Source organism: Ictalurus punctatus, chromosome 15 (assembly GCF_001660625.3).
Source record: "Ictalurus punctatus breed USDA103 chromosome 15, Coco_2.0, whole genome shotgun sequence".
Taxonomy (NCBI): Eukaryota; Metazoa; Chordata; class Actinopteri; order Siluriformes; family Ictaluridae; genus Ictalurus; species Ictalurus punctatus.
This window is the reverse complement of record NC_030430.2, coordinates 16,729,843-16,741,265: the sequence shown is the minus strand read 5'-3', so window position 1 is coordinate 16,741,265 and position 11,423 is coordinate 16,729,843. Positions and strand designations below refer to the sequence as shown.

General features: G+C 40.0%; 1 protein-coding gene across 7 annotated transcripts in view; it reads right to left on the bottom strand.

Annotated features, from left to right (window-relative positions):
- eif4g3b (eukaryotic translation initiation factor 4 gamma, 3b) overlaps window positions 1-8,720 on the bottom strand; it is a 46,775-nt gene extending 38,055 nt beyond the window's left edge. For 5 of the 7 annotated variants that reach the window (XM_017487135.3, XM_053686105.1, XM_017487138.3 and 2 more), the window contains exons 1-2: window positions 8,066-8,718; window positions 102-204 (exon numbers count right to left, since the gene is read on the bottom strand). In XM_017487135.3, coding sequence (XP_017342624.1) covers window positions 102-204; window positions 8,066-8,220 — 258 coding nt within the window. In that variant the 5' untranslated portion in view covers window positions 8,221-8,718. Of the gene's footprint in view, window positions 1-101; window positions 205-8,065 lie in introns of all 7 variants that reach the window. The other 2 variants (XM_053686108.1, XM_053686106.1) reach the window with 2 other exon arrangements.
- Window positions 8,721-11,423: the final 2,703 nt, after the last annotated feature.

Genomic DNA, 11,423 nt, shown 5'->3' with positions numbered 1-11,423 from the left:
TTTGCTTGTATTTTTCTCATTTGTAAGTTGCTTTGGATAAAAGCGTCTGCTAAATGAATAAAGGTAAATGAATAAAGGTAAAAGAGAAGTATGTCACTCACACTGTAGACGGCAGCAACGCCAGGTTGTGTGGAGAAGATTCGCTCGTCCAGCGGCGGCGGCTGCACTCTGGGGATCCTGGGGTGCAACGCATTAAGGAAAACTCTGGAGAAGCAACCATTTAAGGCTAAACACATCACCAAGGTGGAAGGACAAACAAGACATGTACAGGCAACAGATAAAGCTTCAAATGCACAAAAACATAATGATCAGAACCTTTGAAGAAAATCAGAGTGTTTTTCCATTACTAGAAAGGGATTCCCTCTTTCGAAAGAAATAAGAAGTCATCAGCTCTTACCAAAAAAAAAAAAAAAAAAAGGAAACTTTTGCTTTACTTTCCACTCTCACTCTGTGGTTGGGCACAGACAGTGCTACAGACATGAGATAGGCAGCTGTGTGTGTGCTGTGTAGACTGGTATTCAAAATGCTGTCAAGACATGCCTGTTCCCATTAGTATATAAACTGAGAGAATCTCACCGCTGCTCATTGAGGTGCAGCAGGCAAGAAACTTCATGTAATCATGCAGCACTCAAAGCACTTAAAAATCTTTTCTGAATAAACGCCTGTTATGTCAAGACTAGTAATAGGTTCAGATAATGAGCTAAAACGATCACATTTCACATTAGTGAACTCAAAACATTCTCGATTTATCCTGACAGAATGCAAAGGGGCCAAGTCAATGGAGGGGGGGGGCGGGGGGGGGGGGGGGGGGGGGGGGGTAGCAGCGACCAAAAACATTAGGCTACTAATGCAAGATTGGGGACATGGTCAGGCTTCCAGGGGGTCAGTTAATATCAGAGAGTTCAAAACACCTGCTCAATACACATTCATAGGGCAACGAGCTCATCTGCGGTTTTTCTTTGAGTGAGAAGACTGCTCTTTTGGAGTATTTTTGAATGACTCCGATACACAAAAGTTGGCAAGTCGTGCAATAGCTCGATGAATGGTGGAGAGTGTAAAAATGAAGCACTGGTGACTGAGAATGTGGCTTTTAAAGCAGCGGTGTTCCTACGAAAGGAGATGCCTCTCCTGTCTCCACGCCAGCGGCAGTGCAGAAAAATCCGGGTGCAGCACAAACAAGGCTATTGTTAGAAGGGTGGAGGAATCCTTCCTCCCCAGCTGCACTTCAATCAGACTCCGACAGTGTTCTCATAATATAAAGGATTTACAGTAACTGGATTAAAATTGTTTCCTTGTTTTGTTTTTTAAACTTATAGGCACTGGTTTCAACTTCCTTTTGGCACAGTGCTACAAGAAAATCAATGATAAAGCACAGTCACTAGGTTAAAGGTTATTTTTAGTGCTATAGTCCAATTAATAACCCAGTTGAAATCACTTCTAAGACCACACAGGAGGATGACTACATCCACTTTCTTTAGAGTTAGAACACAGAAGCTATATATTGTACTGGTTTACGTAAACGTATGAAATGTATTCTGCAGAGCAACAACAACAAAAAAAAATAGTTATATAAAAAAAAGAAACCAATCAGCTTGTAAAACAGTACTGTTTTACAACTCTTGAGATGAATGGGTTGAAGAAGCAGACTGAGAATTATGACTGAGCGCACTGCCTGAATCTCAGGCCAGCATGCTAAACAGCACTGTCTTTGTCAATGGAACAAAGCGGAGGCAGAAAATACAAGCATCATCAGATTACGACACCAAAAGAATCTCTCAATGCAAGCCGGTTACTTGCCTGATGATATAAGATCAGCACACGGTGCCATCAATAAGCTTGTACATATTCATAAGGCACTGCAAACAAGAGAAAGAAACATTACAGACAACTGTAAATGGTTTTGGAGAACAAACAATGGATTATTATCAGGATGGCCACTGTCAGTCAGTAGGGTTCACAAGGAAGCTGAGGACCAAATTGCAGACGCTAAAGTCAACATGACGCCAGGTAACTCTTTGCCCTCATATTAACCTGACGGAAGTGGATCGCCACACCTTGTTTGGTATTGCACAGCTGCCCAATAAAAATTCTCAGACTCGAGGTTGCTTGAGAGCTTCAAAGGGAATACGAAAAGGAAAACAAACGGAGAGTGAGGGGGAATTGTGATGAAACAGGTAGGTTTTCAGCTGAGACTTGAAACAGCAGGAGTGAACAAACGGTAAAGTCGTTATTTAGCCCAGCAGACAAATAAAAGATCCAGTGTGCTGCCCAGTCTCATGGTTTGGATGCCTGGAAACTCACCAGGCTAAAAACTAGTACATAATGCAACAGAACAACAAATGGAAAGAAACTAGTTTAAGATTATTATCCTCTTCTAACAAAAGTTTCTATTGTGGATTCGATTGCGTTTGCACAGCGAGTCATTAACTATGAGCTGAGGTGTTGCGTTTTCACATCGCAGGTAGGTAAGGGATAATTTAGCTGGCCGTTAAATTATTTTCAATGCACTCCGCGGAGGTAGCCAGGAGGTTCTTTGCCTCCACATCGTGCATTAAAATTGTGTAACGCACACCTAGCCGTGGATTATCCCGCTTAAACCATGGTCACTCGCCAACATTGACAAGTTATATCAATCATTGATGTTTGACTGAAATGATAAAAATAACGGTTAATTTCCGTTAGTTATTTTATATATCGGGCGTCAGATCTAGAATTTCACACCCTCTAAATCAAGAGCGAGCGAATGAGCAAGAGACAGATAAAGAGACAGAGCGAGAGGGAGACTGTGCATGTGTGAATTATGGCATGCAAATTTTCTCTGGAGACCGCTGTGATTACGGGCGCCAACATATGACATCACACACCCACTGTTAATATATCTCAAATGTTCCTGTATGCAGCGACACCACAATCCAGACAACTTCTCTTTCGATGCTGATTTTATATTCTCTTAAAGCTGTGTTGTATAAAACGGCATGGTGCTTGGATTTTCTGAAGAGCGAAAATTGTTTGCGTGAAGCTCGTAGCTCATAGATAAAGTGGAGCAGGTGTAACTGACGAACAGACCTGTGAATGAACACATTGGGGATCAGTAAAGATCCTAGCTGCTAAATTAGTCACAGATTATTAAGGGTGATCCACATATACTAATGACAAAGAAAACGTACATTTGAAAGGCAGGGTTTTGGGCTCAACGAGAACTAGTTTTGATGAAGAAATTTAACTTAATTCTAAAAGTTGAAGTTTAAATCCTCGATACGTGCAGGTAATTATGCATGACTGACCTAGTACAAAACTAACATCGCCTGAATAACAGTGAAAGATATTTTGTCAATGCACTAGCTAAACGAGGATTAAAATCAGGGACGCGCCAAAAATTTCAACTGCCAAAACTAGGAAAGAGAAGGAAGAAAAAAAAGAAAAAAAAAGGCCAAAAGTATGCGCCCCCGCCCCTCAGTGCTTGGCGCTCGGATTTTGCACTCGATCTAGCTGATTGTTATCGTCGCATTGCAACATTACTAGAACATTACTTTAATGCTGAGAAAAGGCAGCATGAATGGGAAATGATACAGGCATAGCTGGAGGTGATGAACACATCTGCTGAAAGATCGACGTGCAGCACAGAGCAAAGTGTACCAGAGAAACGGTTGCATACACGTGAGGAATTGATCAGGGTTTTTTTTTGTTTGTTTTTAAAAAAAAAAAAAGTCCAATATTAATATAATTACACAAAAAACTATTTTAAAATAGGTTTAAAAAAAATAAAAAATCTTTTTCGATTTCAGCCAATTGTGTCCTGAATTTTTCTTTTGGTGAATCACTAATTTAAATACATTCCATAAAGAGAAAGGGACTGAGAACTTAACCCTGAGTGACACACTAACATACGTACAGTGTTTTCATCAGTAGATACAATGTGGCGCCTTGGAAAGAAATAGGATCTACACTCTCATATAACAATGTATACACTCTCATATAACAATGTTATCAGATTCCACCCAGCTGACTCCTGATTAATACCCAGCCATATAGCTCAGTGCAAATGAAAAGAAACATGTCACTATAGTACTTCTGAAAACAGGTCGACGCTTCAGTCATGAAACTTCACGGCTTTTCTTCAATACGGTGTCATTCATTTATAGGTGCACAGCATTTAAGGCGTGAAGATGAAATAAGGGTTTGGCGAGCAGGACGATGTAGAAACAGAAACTGAAAGCGCATTTTAAACTCACTTTATCCGAGAGCTACCAGCAGTGATAGTGAGAAAGTCCTAGCAGGCAAAGAAACATAATCTTACCACAAAATCCCTAACGTGTCAGGAGAGGAGGCTCGGTGCTAAAAGCATAAATGATAAACAATGGATTGGTTGAACCACTGGGACATAAACACTGCATCTAGAACAAAACGATTCACAAGTGAATCTCAAACTAATCCCAGTGGTGAGGCACAGACGCAACAAATGTCTGGTGGTCTAGGAAAACCCGTCAGACGTCACAGTGCCTGAATTCTGGAAAACAGCCAACAATGACCAAAATAGAAAATAAAATAGAAGTTTTGACCAAGCCAAACCAGTTATTTTACCATACGTAACAGCCAAAAATATTTTACATCGGAGCTACTTTCTAACCTTGCCTTTCCCGACTGCCCACAAATATCATGAAAGGATAAAGATCAATTTTAACAAGCATTTGCTGGCATGATAAATGTCACAATTAGGCTGGCTGCGATAGTCGGTGTTCCCCGTGTTACACCGCCTTCAGCAGCACAACGATTACATCCCTTGCCCACCGCGGCATCGCCCCAACTTTCGTTTAGCTTTTTAATAATAATAATAATAATAATAATAATAATAATAATAATCATCATCATCATCATCAACAGACGCTACAATTAAAAACGAAACGAGCTGAATGAGTCAGAGGAGTCACAGCACAGATAAAAGGGAGTCAGTTTTCAGTTATCACGTGGCGAGAGTGAGACTAAGATGATGATAGCGTGACACCTGTATTACCGGTGACTGCTCCCCCCCCACCGGTATTACCGGTGTTGTCACATGTCGATTAACCGGTGGGACAATTTCCTCACGTCACATTCCGAATCACAAATCAATCGTTCTAGAACGTGCCATAGCGTAAAGGGACATGAGCCTAATGTATTCAGTTTGTAAATACATATCGGCTGTTTAATTGTCCGTGATACTACTGAGCAGTCACGTCATCAAAACAGTAGAGCACTTACACACTCCGTACAGGTGACAGCAGAGAAAGTTTTAAAATGCTTAGACAGCCTAATAAAAAATATTTAATTTTACCAAACAAAACAGAACTGCCTACATTCACGGAGATCAAACGAGTAAAGAGACGACGGTGAGGCTCGCGTTTAAATGTCGCAAGTGACTTTTATGTCAGGTGATGAGACCGAGACTGATGGTGAAGCTGATAATCAAATGGATAACTTATTTCCCATTGTAAACTTAGACAAAAGGGCCAGCTGTAATTCCAAAGACAGGTTTACATAAATAAGCTTATACCGGTTAGAGAAGAAATTAATTCACAGGGACTTGTGTAGCGGATGCTCCACATAATCAAAGAACAATAAATGTGTTATTTAACAAAGATAAACATTTAATCAGTAACATGTTGACGCTTTCTGTAAAGAGACGTGTATTTAACATTTATGGAAGTAATCTTGGGTGTCAGTGTGTTGTAACCATCAGTACAATTTCTGCCAGGGGGAAGTTTTCATGACAGAGGAGTTTACACTTCCTGGTTTCTCAGTAACATGACAAGCTACAATACGTCTTATTAACTTAAAGACAAAGGAGGGGGGAGAAGAAGAAAAAAGAAGAAGAAAAAAAAAAAAAAAAAAAAGAGAACGTTTACTGCTACAATGTTTACAGCTGCTACAACTTGTCTTGCAGACATTTCATAACATTAGAAGGTACATAACACTGAAGCTTTTCCACCGCAGGAAACTTCCCCAGGAACTAGGGACTTTTGGAGGTACTCTGTGTGTTTCCACTGCAGGGACCAGGGTCTAAATTAAGTTCCGGGTAAAATATTTAGCCCTCGCAAAGTTCCTACTTGTGAGATGGTACTTTTTCAAAAGCCAGGAACTTTGGGGTGGGGCTTGGGCTCTGAACATGCTAATTGGTTGAGTGCACGCAGCCTTTTTTTTTCCACCACAATTTTTAAAAGTCTGTTGCGGTGCGTACAGTAACTGTTGTTTATGGCGATTCAAATCAACTCAATGGAGTTTCTTAAAAAAACATGACCGATGGACCGACGACGAGGTTCAGGCCTTAATAAGTGTTCTGAATTCGCTTTACTACCACTGCTCGTCTCTTCTCCAGCGTTTTCTCAATTACCTCCTTAGCAAAGCAATACATCACAATCAACAGCAGCACAGCTCGAATCTCCTCCGTACTACTTCTTGTTGCAATGTTGTTATCAGATTTCAGAAAATAGATGGTCCGTTTTTTAAACACGAACCATTATCCACAGAAAAAAATAATTCATTTAACCCCGTGACCAGGAATCAAACCCGGACTGGCAGTGAGAGCGCCGAATCCTAACCACTAGGCCGCTGGTTTAGTCGCAGCAAACTCTTTTTACTGTTCAAAGGTTTGTGTTACAATCAGAGCCTGCTATGTGGTTTTTTTTTTTTTTTATGAGCTGAGCAAATATTTTATGCTATTACATCATTAAAATCAGCTTACTTTGTGTCAATAATCAGTTCGATTGTAGCATACTTCGAGGCTTCATATCCTCTCCAAGGGCTTGTCGCGCGCAGTCATACGTCACTGAACTAATTTGCCTAACCTTCATGGTACTCTAGGCCACGATAGAGACACAGACAGCAAAGGTCTGAAGAAACCAAAATAGTCCCTTGTTCTGGGTATTTTCGGTGGAAAAGCAGCTTATAATCGGTTACAAATATGACAGTCCTGTAGTACAAACCTTCAGGACCTACTGTTATTAGATAATAACCAACTCTGTAGTGGTCACAACCCTCTGCTTTGCATCACACCACCCCAGCACTGATCATTTTCCTATAAAACAGTACATCCCGGGTGGTGTATTTAACTGTGGCGTCTTTCGGTAGAAATATGAGCAGAATCTTGAAACTTAAATCTTTCTCTTTATACTTCTGCAGGTAACCAGAGTTTAAAATATTAACAGCGTTACTTGTGGTTGAGACACACACACAAAAAAAAGAAGCAGTACAGAAAAGGCTGAAGTTTCAGAAGAAAATGTCCAGATTTGCTAGTGGGAAGGGTTTTCCCAGACCACCCATAGAAACATCATGATGTTCTACATGGACATCCGCAAATAGCATGTGTACAGGTGTCATACGCACTGCGGTACAACAGATTAAAACCTGCGAAAGAACTGAAACACATTTCCATAAAATTAGGCCAGAGTCTAGACTGAAAGGGAGTGAAATATTGTTTTATGGAAAACGTGTGGACAAGCGAATGAGTGGCAACTGGGAGATGTCAAACTAAAGGGGCCCTCAGAATACCGTCCACATCCAGCACATCCGCCAAGCACAGCTAGCTAAACAACAGCAGCCGGTTTACGCCGCCGACTTCCTATCACTTATAAAGTGTGCCTTTATAAACTCTTTAACGACGACTTTAAACGCTTGTTGGTTAAAAACGACTGGTTTCATGATAACACCCGAAGCAAGCAATCACAATATCAGAGTAAATGCTAAAAACACAACATAACACACAGCTTCGCCCCTTAGTTAGCTAACAATACACCTAGCATAACCGATAGCTAGTTTGTTGTTAGCTTTGTGTTGACAGGTTTTGTATTGGGCCAACTGACACAGTAATTCATTAAATAAAAGAGTTACTTAATATTTTTTTGTTAACAGTTAATACGAAGTAGACAACATATCTAGAGATATTTTCTGTGGTCAAACTGACAACAACGACCCAATCATGTTACTCGTACACCCGGCACCACACAAACAAAAAGACCAACAAAGCCACAGCAAGCAAACAGGAGAATTATTTAGCTACAAGTGACAGTGATATGTTTTCAGTGAAGGATACTGCGTTGGTGGTACCGGAGGAGGCTGCTGGGCGAGCGGCGGCCCCGGAAGCGGCACTGTGGCTAGCGGAGTCCGCAGCTGAGAGGAGTTGGCCGGCCCGGGTCCAGGTCCGGCAGGAGCGGCTGACTTCGGCACCGCTTTCTGCGACAAACTCATTGCAAAAAAACAAAAACAAAACAAAACTCAAAGGCGACTATTTACAAAAAAAAAGCTAGTTATGTAGACCGGCAGCTTAAAAATAGCGCGTATAAAATGTAGCTTGCCAGCAAGTTGCGCCAGCAGCAGGCCCTAAACGAGCAAGTTGCCGGTGGCGGAAAAGCTAGCTCAGACAGAAAGCTTTAGCTAGCTAGCTAGCTAGCTAGCTAACAGTCTAGCTAGCTTATTGATACAGTAGCAAGCTAACGTTAGCTCGCTAGCGCTTATTGGGGTTTGTCTTCATTGCTGAAGGTAGGGGGGTTGTTCCCCCTCCCCGCTCGGGGTGTCCGAGGATCCAGTTCGTCTCTACTTGCCAGGGCGATCTCGACGACGTGCCCTTTCTTAAATTAACAGTACCTGATCTTTAGAACTGCTATTTGACGAGTAGCGCTCTACTGAGTAGGATGACTTCGTTCAACATGGCGATGTGGCCGCCTCCAGCAGTCCTACAGGACTGACGGTTCGGCTTACATCGGAGATTTCCGGCAACTTTCGGTCGATGGAATTTAAACGAGCGTCAGTGGCGATTAAAACAGGTATAGGCTGCACTCCAAAACCGCACACTATCATACTTAGCATATCAGAATACTACACCAGTCACTTACCAGGAGGTTTAACAATATATTTAGAGCGGTGGTGTGTTGTTTCGAACGTAGTTTCTAACTGAAGCGCGTCTCTCAATTGTTTCATGATGTTACACTGACACCTTGCGTGACTTATTAAACGTTGCAGCTCATGTTTCTAATGAGAGGTTAGAGTTGTAAAATATCACAAGAGGCCTTTATTTGTCAAATTACTTACGGCACAGTGGAAGAATAGTTTTCTTCGCATATCCCAGATTGTTAGGAAGGCGGGGTCAGAGCGCAGGGGTCAGCCATGATGTAGGACAGAGAAGGTTAAAGGCCTTGCTTAAGAAACTCTTTGCTGATTAACTCAAATAATGTTTACTCTGGGTTTTCCGTGGGTCCATAGATACGGAAGCCCTAAGGGCCATGCAGTATTGCTTTTTTTCTGTTGTTTTCTCATGATCTCGACATAACAAAAGTTTTCTCGTGATCACGAATGAATTTAAATTGTTAAATCGAGACGAAGGGCACAAGCTGTGGTCCAAGTTCAGAGTAAACACACAGACCCACACAGTACAGACATACCGAGTGCAGATGTTGATATAAATAACTCACCAGTGCATGCACTATATTAATATTATATACCAAGCACACTGTTATATGCATTTCCATCTTTATGTTTCAAATCCATGTACATATGTAAGAGCAGTTAAAAGAAAAGATTACACTTAAAACAAACCTTAAAAGTAAAGTATGACTACAGACATTGTGTTAAGCTGCTGGTCCTCTTTATCAGACTGAGAAGGATGAGATGACACCATTCTCTATTTTACACACACACACACACACACACACGGTATTTGGGGGGGAAAGCTACAAATAAATAAAAAAACGTAACACATTTTTGAATACTTTTTTGCTTAAACCTGAAAAGGCTGTTCTCCAGCATCATGTCTATATGCTCCTCCTTTTCTCCTGTCTTTGGCTCTCTGGGTTGGAACTTCCTGTCCTGCAGGTCATATAGCATGACCATCACCAAGGGCCATGAGATCATCACACTAAACATATAAAAAGCCAGTCTTCATTTCATACTCTATGATGATTATTAGCATGGTCCAAGAAAATTTAATCTCCAAGAAATCTATTTATAATGTCCAAGAAGTGTTTTTGATCTGTCGAGATTCCTGGGTGTCTCATTTACAAACATTTATACAATATTGTTGCAACATTATTAGGGACATTTTCACTAACCTTTTGTGTGATTGTAGTGTGAGAAATGTTCCAAGAACATTTATGTTTGTAACGTTACAGTCTAACGCTATAAGGAGAATAAAACACTTTGGGATGTGCCATCACACCACCTCATCTTTGATTATATTCTTATAAAAGTGAGATTTGTTTCTTACATAATCACATTCTCTGATATCTAATAGTTGAGTTTGAGCTCTGCTTCAGCTTGGATTTTTTTAAGTAAGTCACTTTGCAGAAAAGTAACCACCAAATCCATTAATGAGGGCTAAAAGAAAAAGCATAAAAATGTAAAAGAAACAGGAATGAATCAGTCAGCAGCTTCACAAATGGCCGTCTGCTTCAATAATGCAGAAGGATGTGATGGAGAAGAGAAGGATAAAAGGATAGAGGAAGAGGAGAGGGTGAAGTATTGTTGAAATAAATGGCTTTGGGAAAGGGGAACTCTGATCTGAAACAAAACCCAGATTCCTCAGAGATCCTGTCTTTTTTCGAGGGCAATTTGTATAAAATTAAAACAACAACATGGACATGACAATGTTACACACAGAAAAAAGACTCTCAGTATATGTGGTTTCATATTATATTATATTATATTATATCATATTGCACTGAGACAGACAGAAACTAACTGCTTCTAGATCATGGATATAGTACTTCCTGTTTATGACGGCTGCTGATGGTGAAACTCGTCACTCTGCACAACAAAGTTTATTATCATTTTATTTAAGCATTGCTAATTACAATGTACTTTAAGTGACGGTGGTGTGAAAATATTAAAAAGGATTTAAAAAGCTAGTTTTAAACGAATTCCTCTCAATATATGGTTCAGGATCAACTTCACTCCCTGATTTAGTACCAAAATAAAGTTGGGCTCAGCATGTTCAACCTTCTTTTTTTTTTTTTTTAGTTGAACAAGTTATGATAACACAATCACATTCCATAAACACATTGGATTATATTGATAACAAATGAGTGCATAAAAAACACCAACAAAAACATTTGCATAAAAACAAGGAGAAGAGAAAAAATGTATAATACAAATGTACAAATATCTAACTCTATCTATCTTTATCTATATATCAATCATAATTGTAAGTATATATTTTGCACTTTAATGAATTTTATATATATATATATATATATATATATATATATATATATATATATATATATATATATATATATATATATACACATATACATATACACTCTATGGATTTTAGTCTAAAAACATTTTCTGCACTGCAAAATGTGAAATATACGATCATCCCTGCCTCCCTGCACCGAGCCACCTCTACCATCATCCCTGCACCACTTGCACCTTAACAGTGATGAGCTTTAGGAGAG